Source organism: Callorhinus ursinus, unplaced genomic scaffold (assembly GCF_003265705.2).
Source record: "Callorhinus ursinus isolate GAN/ISIS: 27379988/994484 unplaced genomic scaffold, GSC_fseal_2.0 scaffold23, whole genome shotgun sequence".
NCBI classification, from domain to species: Eukaryota; Metazoa; Chordata; class Mammalia; order Carnivora; family Otariidae; genus Callorhinus; species Callorhinus ursinus.
The window spans coordinates 6,760,562-6,773,969 of NW_027397085.1; the positions used below are offsets into that span (position 1 = coordinate 6,760,562).

A 13,408-nucleotide genomic window follows, 5' to 3' on the forward strand; every position below is an offset into this window, starting at 1 on the left:
TATTCAAAATCTTTGGGATACAGCAAAGGCAGTCCTGAGAGGGAAGTATATACCAATACAAGCCTTTCTCAAGAAATGAGAAAGGTCTCAAATACACAACCTAATCCTACACCTAAAGGAGCTAGAGAAAAAACAGCAAATAAAGCCTAAACCCAGCAGGGGAAGAGAAATAATAAAGATCAGAGCAGAAATCAATGAACTAGAAACCAAAAGAACAGTAGAACAGATCAATGAAACTAGGAGCTGGTTCTCTGAAAGGATTAACAAGATTGATAAACCCCTGGCCAGACTTATCAAAAAGAAAAGAGAAATGACCCAAATCAACAAAATCATGAATGAAAGAGGAGAGATCACAACCAACACCAAAGACATACAAACAATTATAAGAACATATTATGAGCAACTCTATGCCAGCAAATTAGATAACCTGGAGGAAATGGATGCATTCCTAGAGATGTATCAACTACCAAAACTGAACCAGGAAGAAACAGAAACCCTGAACAGACCTATAACCACTAAGGAAACTGAAGCAGTCATCAAAAATCTCCCAACAAACAAAAGCGCAGGGCCAGATGGCTTCCCAGGGGAATTCTACCAAACATTTAAAGAAGAATTAATACCTATTCTCCTGAAACTGTTCCAAAAAATAGAAATGGAAGGAAAACTTCCAAACTCATTTTATGAGGCCACCATTACCTTGATCCCAAAACCAGACAAAGACCCCATCAAAAAGGAGAATTACAGACCAATATCCTTGATGAACATGGATGCAAAAATTCTCACCAAAATACTAGCCAATAGGATCCAACAGTACATTAAAAGGATTATTCACCATGACCAAATGGGATTTATCCCTGGGCTGCAAGGCTGGTTCAACATCCGCAAATCAATCAACGTGATACAGTATATTAACAAAAGAAAGAACAAGAATCATAGGATCCTCTCAATAGATGCAGAAAAAGCATTTGACAAAGTACAGCATCCTTTCTTGATCAAAACTCTTCAGAGTATAGGGATAGAGGGTACATACCTCAATATCATAAAAGCCATCTATGAAAAACCTACAGTGAATATCATTCTCAATGGGGAAAAGCTGAGAGCTTTCCACTAAGGTCAGGAATGCGGCAGCGATGTCCACTATCACCACTGCTATTCAACATAGTATTAGAAGTCCTAGCCACAGCAATCAGACAACAAAAAGAAATCAAAGGCATCCAAATCAGCAAAGAGGAAGTCAAACTCTCACTCTTTGCAGATGATATGATACTTTATGTGGAAAACCCAAAAGACTCCACCCCAAAACTGCTAGAACTTATACAGGAATTCAGTAAAGTGGCAGGATATAAATTCAAAGCACAGAAATCAGTGGCATTCCTATACACCAACAACAAGACAGAAGAGACACAAATTAAGGAGTCGATCCTATTTACAATTGCACCCAAAACCATAAGATACCTAGGAATAAATCTAACCAAAGAGGCAAAGGATCTGTACTCAGAAAACTCTAAAATACTCATGAAAGAAATTGAAGAAGACACAAAGAAATGGAAAAACGTTCCATGCTCATGGATTGGAAGAACAAACATTGTGAAGATGTCAATGCTACCTAGAGCAATCTACACATTCAATGCAATCTCCATCAAAATACCATCCACTTTTTTCAAAGAAATGGAACAAAGAATCCTAAAACTTGTATGGAACCAGAAGAGACCCCGAATAGCCAGAGGAATATTGAAAAAGAAAAGCAAAGCGGGTGGCATCACAATTCCAGACTTCCAGCTCTATTACAAAGCTGTCATCATCAAGACAGTATGGTACTGGCACAAAAACAGACACATAGATCAATGGAACAGAATCGAGAGCCCAGAAATGGACCCTCAACTCTATGGTCAACTAATCTTCGACAAAGCAGGAAAGAATGTCCAATGGAAAAAGACAGTCTCTTCAACAAATGGTGTCGGGAAAACTGGACAGCCACATGCAGAAGAATGAAACTGGACCATTTCCTTACACCACACACAAAAATAGACTCCAAATGGTTGAAAGACCTAAACGTGAAACAGGAGTCCATCAAAATCCTAAAGGAGAACACAGGCAGCAACCTCTTCGACCTCAGCCGCAGCAACTTCTTCCTAGAAACATCGCCAAAGGCAAGGGAAGCAAGGGCAAAAATGAACTATTGGGATTTCATCAAGATCAAAAGCTTTTGCACAGCAAAAGAAACAGTCCACAAAACCAAAAGACAACTGACAGAATGGGAGAAAATATTTGCAAATGACATATCAGATAAAGGGCTAGTATCCAAAATCTATAAAGAACTTATCAAACTCAACACCCAAAGAACAAATGATCCAATCAAGAAATGGGCAGAAGACATGAGCAGACATTTTTCCAAAGAAGACATCCAAATGGCCAACAGACACATGAAAAAGTGCTCAACATCACTCGGCAGCAGGGAAATCCAAATCAAAACCTCAATGAGATACTACCTCACACCAGTCAGAATGGCTAAAAGTAACAAGTCAGGAAACGACAGATGTTGGTGGGGATGCGGAGAAAGGGGAACCCTCCTACACTGTTGGTGGGAATGCAAGCTGGTGCAACCACTCTGGAAAACAGTATGGAGGTTCCTCAAACAGTTGAAAATAGAGCTACCATATGATCCAGCAATTGCACTACTGGGTATTTACCACAAAGATACAAATGTAGGGATCCGAAGGGGTACGTGCACCCCAATGTTTATAGCAGCAATGTCCGCAATAGCCAAACTGTGGAAAGAGCCAAGATGTCCATCGACAGATGAATGGATAAAGAAGAAGTGGTATATATACACAATGGAATATTATGCAGCCATGAAAAGGAATGAGATCTTGCCATTTGCAATGACGTGGATGGAACTGGAGGGTGTTATGCTGAGTGAAATAAGTCAATCAGAGAAAGACATGTATCATATGACCTCACTGATATGAGGAATTCTTAGTCTCAGGAAACAATCTGAGGGTTGCTAGAGTGGTGGGGGGGTGGGAGGGATGGGGTGGCTGGGTGATAGACATTGGGGAGGGTATGTGCTATGGCGAGTGCTGTGAATTGTGCAAGAATGTTGAATCACAGATCTGTATCTCTGAAACAAATAATGCAATATATGTTAAGAAAAAAAAAAGAAGAAGATAGCAGGAGGGGAAGAATGAAGGGGGGGAAATCGGAGGGGGAGACGAACCATGAGAGACAATGGACTCTGAAAAACAAACTGAGGGTTCTAGAGGGGAGGGGGTGGGGGGATGGGTTAGCCTGGTGATGGGTATTAAAGAGGGCATGTTCTGCATGGAGCACTGGGTGTTATGCACAAACAATGAATCATGGAACCCTACATCCAAAACTAATGATGTAATGTATGGTGATTAACATAACAATAAAAATATTTAAAAATTATTAAGTGGCATATTTACAAATCATATATCTGGGAAGGGATTAATAGCCAGAATATATAAAGAACTCAGCTCAACAACAGCAAAAGCCAATTTAAAAATGAGCAAAAGACATTTATCTAAAGAAAAAGTACAGGGCACCTGGGTGGCTCAGTTGGTTAAGCATCTGCCTTTGGCTCAGGTCATTATCCCAGGGTCCTAGGATGGAGCCCTATGTTGGGCTCCCTGCTCAGTGGGGAGTCTGCTTCTCCTTCTCCTTCTCCCCCTCCCCCTACTATGCTCTCTCTCTCAAATAAATAAATAAAACCTTTAAAAAAAAAAGAAAAAGTACAAGTGGCTAGTGAGCACATGAAAAGATGCTCAACATCACTCTTCATTAAGGAAATGCACCTCAAAACCACTTTATATCCATTAGGATGCCTATAATATATAATACATATATAAAACAGTAAACAGAAAATAACAGATGTTGATGAGGATGTGGAGACATTGGAGCTCTTGTGCATTGCTGGTGAGACTATAAAATGGAGCAGCCACTGTGGGAAAATGGCATGGTGGTTTCTCAAAAAAGTTAAAAATAGAATTACCACATGATCCAGTAATTCCACATCTGGGTATAGACCTGAAACTCTGGCGATATACCTGAAAAAACTGAAAGCAGGGACTTGAAGAGACATTTGTAACACCCATTTTCATAGTGGCATTATTTTCAATAGCTAAAAGGGAGAAGCAACCCAAGTGACTACCAGTGGTTGAATGGGTAAAAAAATGTGATAAACACATACATTGGAATACTATTCAGCCTTAAAAGAAAGGCAATTCTGACATGTGTTTCAATGGATGAACCTTGAAGACATTGTGCTAAGTGAAAGAAGCCAGTCACAAAAGGACAGATACTGTTGAATTCCACTTATACTAAGTTCCTAGAGTCATCAAATTCTTGGAGAGAGAGAGCGGAATGGCAATTGCAAGGGGCAGGGGAGGGGGGAATGTGGAGTTATTGTTTAATGTTTATGAAGTTTCAGTTTGGGAAGATGAAGATGCCTGGTGGTGCCGGCCGTCTCACAATGTGAATGGACTTACTGTGACTGTACACTTAAAAAAGTGACTAAAACGGCAAGTTTTATATTATATAGATTTGACCACAATAAAAAATGGCTAAAACTTTTTGAAAATGTGGGTAGTTTTACATACATGGATTTATATAATCAGACTTGAAACTGATGCCAGGAAGTTTTTTTTTTTTTTTTTTTTTTTTTTTTTTTACCAAGAATCTTGATCTTATTTTGAAATTCTATTAAAATATTTCAAAAACAGAAGTAGAGAGAATAACATATAAAGAAACTTCTAGTTCCCTTAACCCACCTGTAACACCTCAATTTATAATAAGACTGTTTTTGTGAAGGGTTATTCCACTGCCCTAATTGCTGAGTACCATTTGTAGGTACTATCCTAACTGCCATGATTTGAAAAGCCAACCATGAACTTTTCATATTTGTAAGCTTTTTATACAGAACATGTGTGTCTCAAGAAAAGCCTTAGAAAACCTGCCTTATCACAAACTCTGCGAAAGAGGCAGCACAGTATAGACCACGGGTGGACAATTTTTCTGTAAAGAGCCAGACAATAAATATTTTAGGCTTTGTGGGTTACATTAGGCTTGTTGAATATTCTTGGTTTTTTCTTTTAAAATATCCCTATAAAAATTTAAAAACCTTCTCAGCTTGTGGGACCATACAAAAAAGAGCTGTTTCCAGACTTGGCCCAATGGCTGTAATAACAGTCTTATTATAAATGTGATAGACCTTTGAAATCCTTCTGGGGTCAACCCATGGCAGCATGGCGATTGTGGGCAACAATACAATCATGGTTAGCCAGTCTTTAGCATGGCTGGCAACCTCTGTCTGGGCCCAACTCAAAGAAGGTAGTTTCTCAAGTCTGATTATATCAATGCATGGGTATAAAATACCCACTTAAATTTTTTTAAGCCATTTTTTATTGTGGTAAAATCATATTGTGGTATTCATGGATGTGGAATCTGACGGACCCGCCGGCAACTCTCAGAAGGAAGCACCTGGAAGGGAGCAACCCGGGAGAAACAGAGCAGATCCTAAGAGTGAGACACCTAGAATAGTCTCAGTTCCCATCCTAGTATTTACATACAAGACACCCCCTTTCCTTGAAGAAATGTAAGTGATATGTTCCTCGTAACCAAAAGAATCCAAAATGCTCTCATTTACTGCAAATGTCAATTGGTACAAACAATTTGGAAGACAGTCCAGTAATATCTACTAAGTTGAGTATGAGCACATCAGTGCTCCAGCAATTCCATGGTTAGGCATTTTAACTAGAGAAATTCTTGTGTGCTTGTATCAGAAGATACATGTCCAAGAATGCTCACAGCAGACAATACGTGCCCACAGTGGATGCCGTGAACCTGGTCAAATAGCTCTGCCACTGACACGGGCATATGACCACAGACAAGTAGCTTATTGCTCTGTGCCTCATTTTCCTCATCTGTAGGAGAGGAGAATTATTTAATTATCACAAGGTTGTAGGGGTTCAATAAGTTAATTTACGTAAAATGCTGGGCTAATATAAAATGCTCCATCAGTCTTAGCTGTTGTTGGAACTCACCATTATAGCAGCATTGTTCGTTAATAGGAAAAACTGAAAACAAACATGTCCATCAAGAGAGGATGGATAAGCAAACTGTGGTATATTCACACTACGGAATATTATACAGCCTAGGAGTGAAAAGAACAAACTAGAGCTGTATATATCAACAGGTATAAATCTTAGAAACAATTTTAAAAGAAAAAGGCAGGTACAGAAAAACACAGGTAGTATACCCCCATGTTACAAAATAAGCAAAATTCAACTTATTATGTAGAGACACTCACAAAAAATACACAGAGAAGCAAGGGAAAGGGATAGAAACGAAACTTAGGATAGTGGATACGGAAATAGGATTGGGAAACACCCCAGTGTTTTGTAAACAAAACATGACATTTAAAATAAAAAAGTTTATAAATTGAGTAGTAGGTTCCTGGGTGTTGGTCTTATTAGGTTACAAATGTGTAAAGATAAAATTTACATGGCTATGAACTGAACTTATTGAAATAAGAATTAAACAGGAAATAAGAATTAAAACAAAGGAAATTGTTAACATGCTGTAAAGAGATTCATTAAGGAACTAAATTGGTTGAACAGAGTTTGCTCCAGAAAGTACTTTCTTGATAAAAATCTATCAGTGCAGGTATACTCCCGATTAAAATGTTTGTCTTCATAAATTCAAGGTCAGTGTGACCCAGCTAGCTTCAATCATCCTGTACACAGTTAATGATACAATAAGCCTTGATTTATATAATGAGATTTACATACTCAAAGGAAAAACAAGAGTTCTGGGTGGGACTTCTGCAGGGAACAGGGGTCAGGAAAACCTAACTAGCCAAGGCATTATAACGTAAAATAGCAAGAGAGTAATTCTCCTCTAGAAATAAGAGGGGTAGGGGAAAATACCAGGAAATAGCACTATGTTATAAAAAAGAAGAGGGAATTCCAGTGCGAAGTGATCATTTGGGTAGTAAGTTTGATTTACTTTCCCCAAGATTTAATTACGCTGGTACATGGAGTTTAGGAGTGGACATATCTTTGGACAGCTTCACTTCCAAAAGCCACTGCATACTTAGCTAGTTTCCCAGGCAACAGCAGGTACACTGCCTTCTGGATATCTTCAGGGGTGAGGGTACAGCGTTTTCTGAAACACATCAGGCTGCAGGCTTCCATAGAAATGCGCTCAAAGATGTCGTTGATCAGGGTGTTCATGATGTCCAAGGTGCGAGATGATATGCGCCTCTGGGGAACCACTTCCTTTAGGACCCTGTTAACGTAGAGTGAATAATTTCTATGGCCAAAATCAGTGCTGGAATGTGATTTCTTTTTGGAGATTGGGCTTTGATGTCCTCTAGAGCACTTGTTCTTTTTGGTGATGGATCTGGCCATTGTAGATGTTGTTCTCCTTAACAGAGTGGAGAGGAGAAGGGCCTAAAGGTGGGGTGAGGGGAGCCCTCATATTTATATTGGCATGCCACAATCAGCCTTTTGGGGCTTCTCTTTGATTGGAGGTTACTCTTCCTATGTCACAATCACCTAGCAACAGCACTGATTTGTTGTTAAGGGAAAAATCTTGTTCTTGGCCAACCTAAAGCTTTCCGAAGAGGATAGAGTGTTGTAGAAGGATGGAGGTTGGCTTCAGGGCAGATGAAAGTGTTCATTTTTCCTACTTTATTTCCTGGCAGTTTGTAAGCATAATATACAGTATTTTCAGAATTGGACAAATCTCATCAAATTGGGGAGTTGGTAGCAGGAACACAAAGGGAAAAGTACCATAAACCTTTTATGGGGGAATCTCTGTTTATAAAATTTTCGTAAGGTCATTTTATAAGCAAATGAACAATAAACCATTAAACATCTTGAAGTGATTGTTTTATAATAAAAATAAATGTATACCTAGTCTGCTTTTAAAAATGAATTTATAAATGAATCCTACTTAAAATGAATCTGAACCCCCAACTCCTTATGAGCAACTAATGTACATGAGAATAAAACAAAAACTGCCCAATTTTACCGTTTAAATTATTTTATGTGAACTCTGTGCATTAAGTTTTTTTAATGGTATTAATACCATTCTTGGATTACATGGTTGACTTTTTACCTGCTACTGTAGTTCTTCTGTAATAATTAACCAGAAGTGTAGGGTCACTCTGGTTACACACTCATGTGTTATGTTGATATTCGTGCTGAAAAAAAAATCTCCATTACCTTCTTAATCAAATTCATCCCTGGATAAAATAAAAAATAAGCAGAAACAACTACAAAAATTGCAACTCCCAGGCATTTCAATAGTTCACCATTGCCATAGCTATTAATGCTACCATGAAAAATCCTTCCCTGTGAGTGGCTTCACAGATAAGATAGACTGAGCTGTGTGTCATTTCTGGGATGCTATGTGTAATTCCTCCCCCTTTTCTGTCACTGAAGAAAGCAGATCTGAAATAAGGTGAGTAGGAAAAATGTTATTACAGGGAAAACTTCTAACAGGTTCTAATTTCTAAAGACAACAGGCATCATTTGTGAATGTATGTACTTTATTTATTCTTAGCAACACACCTCACACTGTGTGTCATACTGAGTTGGAGGTTGCTGCTTCCACGCACGCTTGGCGGTGATGGATCCTTAGTCAGCTTTTGCTAATTTTGCTTTCAGGATTTCTCTAGATATAATTACTTAGTTAGCTTAATTACAGCATAGCTTTATTTGTGAGCATTTAGAAGAAGCTATCAGGTGGAGAACGTTCACTCCCTATTCTTCACGCACCCATGCTGAAGAGCTTTTACTAGTAGAGCGCTCCTGGCCTCTCTCGGCCCCTCACTTCCTCTTCCTTGGGACAACCATCCCTGGAATCAGTGAGGTAGGGGGAAGGTGGGTAAGCCTATCTCAGCCCCTTTGGGACTCTTGTTGGGATCTGACTGTGGGCAGCTCTGCTCCTGAGGCTGGATCACTTTCATTAGCTAGCCTTAACTCAGTAGGTCATTTTGCTTCATTCAGAGGTGCTATAATAGAAAGCCTGTTGTTGCCCCACACATAAAGGTTATCCTCCAAAAGTTCATCAGTAATAAAGCTGACATTTTGGGCGCATGGGTGGCTCAGTTGGTTAAGCGACTGCCTTCGGCTCAGGTCATGATCCTGGAGTCCCAGGATCGAGTCCCGCATCAGGCTCCCTGCTCAGCAGGGAGTCTGCTTCTCCCTCCGACCCTCTTCCCTCTGCTGCTCTCTGTCTCTCATTCTCAAATAAATAAATAAAATCTTTAAAAAAAAAAAGCTGACATTTTGATACTTGTCTTTCTAATCCCTATGACTCTCAGTTGGTTCTGTGCCTGTGTGGGGAGAAGGGGGGGGCGCAATACATTACAGAAGCTAAAAGAAAAAGGCTTTCAAGACAAAACAGCAAGCTATATGCTAAAATACCGATGATCAGAAAGTTCAGAAAATGAGGAGTACTGATTCTATAAAATTTCTAGCTACTTTAAGGTTAACCCCAATTCCCTTTTAAAATTTAATGAATCATTCTAAAATATGTATGAGCTCACCACTGATACGCTGGTTTTTCTTTTCCTTCTCTCTTCCTCCTCCTCCAGACAGTCTGGAACAAGGGACAGATACTGTTTAGCATAATGACCTTCAGGAGATGCCTGTTGGATTATCAGTTTGGACAATGGAGCAAATCTGATTATTTTGCATCTATCTACCCTGGGAATGAGCACTGTGAAGCCCTTGATCTATCCCCTTCTCCTCTGCCCTCCCCCTCAAGGCTGTTGCCTTAGAACAAAACCTGCTGTCCTTAACAGGAGACACAGGAGAGAGAAAGGAGTGATGACCAGTGTACCAGGGATCTGGGATCTGTGGTCTCTGAGCTGCTCAGGTGTAGCTGGAATCTAAAATTAACAACCATTTCATGAATTTTTCCAGGCTCTTGTTTCATGCTTGATCACACTGCCTATTTGGGGCATGGCTTATATGTCTTCCATGAATAAGTACGAATATTACTGGGGTTACAACTGCTTATTCTTTCACTTATGGTTGAGGGTCTAGTAATGACTCAAGGTCATCATCAAGATTCTTAGTGATTATTCTACGATAGCTGTGGCAGTGGTGATGTTAACTCAAAGACAAAAACATGCACTGACAGGTATGAGTATACTCTGGAAACATTTTTACAGTCACTGTGTTAGTTTTCTACTGCTGCTGTAACAAATCACCACAAATTTAGTGGCTTAAAACAACAAACATTTTCTTACAATTCTAGTGGTGGGATCAGTCTGCATGGGTTTCACTGAGCTAAAATCAAGTGTCAGCAGGGCTGTATTCCTTCTGAAAGCTCTAGCAGAAAATCTGTTTCCTTACCTCTTCCAGCTTCTGGAGGCTACCTGTTTCTCTTGACTTTTCCTTTAACTTCAAAGCCAGCGATGGATGGTCAAGCTATCCTCATGCTGCATCATTGACACAGACTCCTGCCTCCCTCTTTCACTTATAGGGACCCTTATGATTACATTGGGTCCACCTGGATAATCCAGGATATTCTCCATATCTCAATATCCTGTTTCATCTGCACATTCCATTTTACTAGGTAAGAGAACATACTCACAGGTCGGGGTTTGGGATACGCACAACTTTGAGGGGCATTATTCTGCCCACCATATAGTCACCATAAACAGAATGACACTGTCAGAGAAGTTCTGAGTCACCAACTGTACAGAAGTTAGAGACGAATAACACCTTCCTTAGGAGATGGACCAAAAATATATTTTAAAAATACTTTCTGTATATGGGTTAACTTTCTTGTAATTTGCTTTTTTTCCCCTAAAAATGGAAAGCTGTCTTGTATTTTTAATTTCTGTGCTTTGCCTCTATAGTCTCCAAAGTATGCCGAATAATATCAATTTTATCCTTGGAAGCAGGAGTCTATCTTGACAGTAGAGAGAGAGAGATTTTTATTCTTCCCCTTGTCATTCTCAAATCCCCTTCTCAATCTCTTCTCTCCTGCTTGCTTTCTCACAAGGATGGAATATCATTCAGCCGGAAAAAAAAAAAAAATGAGATCTTGCCGTTCGCAACAACACGGATGGACTAGAGTGTATTATGACAAGTGAAATAAGTCAGACAAAGACAAATATATAGTTTCACTTATAAGTGGAATCTAAAAAAACAAAACCAATAAACAAACAAACAAATAAAAAAAACAGAAACAGACTCATAAATACAGAGAACTGGGGGTTGCCAGAAGGGAGGGGGTGGGGGATGAGTAAAACAGTTGAAGGGGATTCAGAGATACAAAGCTCCAGTTCCATCTACGGAGATGAATACTACAGCACAGGGAATATAGTCAATAATATTGTAATAACATTGTATGGACACAGATGGGGACGACACTTATTGTGGTGAGCATTTTGTAATGTATAGAATTGTCAAATCACTATGTTGCACCCCTGAATCTAATAAAATACTGTATATCAACTATAAAAAAAGGCAGAGCAGTTTGGCGGAAGAGGGTAGAAGGGTACAGGGGAGTAGAGAGATGAGTGGAGGAGAGGGTGATGCAGATTGGCTCCTGAGGGTGACCCATGCTCTCTGGTCAGGGGACTCCAGGTTCAGAGACAGGAAGAGATGTAGACTTTGGTGTAAACTTGTTTCTGGGAATTTAAATTGAGGCTAACTTTAGCCAAAAGCTTTTGAAGTGCTTGCAAGCAACAGACCAGATAGAGCGGAAGAGGGTGGAACCAGGGCTGGGCCCACTTTGTTGTGATGTCTTGCCTGTTTCATATTTCCATGTTGGGGGGGCAGTAAAGCAAACTTTCTTTACTGATTTGTTGACAATTCTGTGGCCTAGGTCATTTCTCTTTGACTTGATTCTACCTTTTTTGCTGGGTTCCTGAGACTGACACCCCGAACGTCTCCAGTGCAGAGCCCTTGCCCTCCCATAGTTGGGTCACCTGTGTCCTGCCTGGGCTAATCTGAGAGCTGGGTCATTGTTCTCAGGTGACCTGAGAATGAGTAATTAGATTAGCTTTGTGCAGAGTAAGAACATAAAGGAATTAGCCTTGAAAGTGAGTAGAAGGTTGTCAAATTCCTGATGAAGTTCCTGATGAGTCTGATGTTCTTTAGCAAAAACAAACAAACAAAAACAGAAAATGTATTGGAACAACAGAGATAAGAAAAAATTTAAATTTGTTTTGAGTTCTGGTTCACACATTCTAGTAAAACGTCAATTAACTAAAAAGTAATTAAATACCTCCTGAATCAATAGATTATCATTGTAAAATGGATTTTCCTCAAACAGTAATAAGTGCAAGTGCTTGCAAAGCACATAGAATAGGAATAAAAGCTGCTCAGGGTCATCTGGCCAGGAAGTTAGGGACCCAGCAGATTAATGGAGGCCAGCTGGACATCCAGGCTGGCTGGGGCTCTTAACCACTAGACACACAGCCTCTCAGTAACTGGCCAAGGAGGGAGGCTGTTCCATGCTGGAGAAAAGGAATGAGCAACGACATGGAGGCAAGGAATCACAGCTCTGTTCAAGAACAGAGAAAACAGTTTTGCTCAGGCAGAGGGGTTAAGTCTGAGTGCTGAGAGACAGAAAGCTGGGCTTAGTTTATAAAATGTCTGAAATTGTAGTCTAAAGTCTTAAAATTATTCTGTAAGTCCTTGAGAGTCCCAGAGAATTTGAAGCATGGAATAATTGATTCAAAGTGATGTTTCGAGAGAAGTGATCTGGTGTCGAGGACAGGAGGGATTAGAACAAGGGAGATGAGAGAGCCCAGCACTGTTCCGGCTCAGTGGCCCAAGAGTGGGACCACAGAGGTCTGAACTGGGGTTAGTGGGAATGGAAAGAAGGAGCTGTTTTAGAGAGGACTGGTGAGATCTAATGATTGATTTACTACTTGGGAGAAAGGACAAGGAAGCCTCGGATAGAACGCTCACTTTCCTGAGCCCTATGTGTCTAGACATTGTTCTAAGTACTTCCCAGGTATTAACTTGGCGAGTTGTCACAACAACAACTATGTGACACAGATCCCATCAGCAGCAGCGTCTCCTTTGCATGTGGGGGGAAACAAAGACACGGAGCCATGATGTAACTTGCCTCAGATCACACAGTAGGTGAGTAGCAGAAATGGGATTCAAACCCACGCATCTGGCTGCGGGCCCCATGCTTCTCCCTCACTGGCGTCCTGCTTCTCTTGTAATCTCTTCTGGGCACGGGGCCCTCCATGTGCAGGTTTGACCACTGCATCTCTTGGCATCTTCACGAGAGTCGAGGGTGGAAGTAAGCAGGAAAGTGGTACTTCCTGCCACACAGCTGTCAACCGGGCTGTTGCCAATAAGCAAGTGGAAGAACCAAGACTGGAACCCAGATGTTTTGACCC

The 13,408-nt window shown here is 40.3% G+C and overlaps 1 protein-coding gene across 1 annotated transcript; it reads right to left on the minus strand.

Annotated features, from left to right (window-relative positions):
• Positions 1-7,061: 7,061 nt before the first annotated feature.
• Positions 7,062-7,430, minus strand: LOC112839596 (histone H2B subacrosomal variant-like). Its single transcript, XM_025892713.2, has one exon. The coding sequence runs from the start codon at positions 7,428-7,430 to the stop codon at positions 7,062-7,064; it is 369 nt and encodes a 122-aa protein (XP_025748498.1).
• Positions 7,431-13,408: the final 5,978 nt, after the last annotated feature.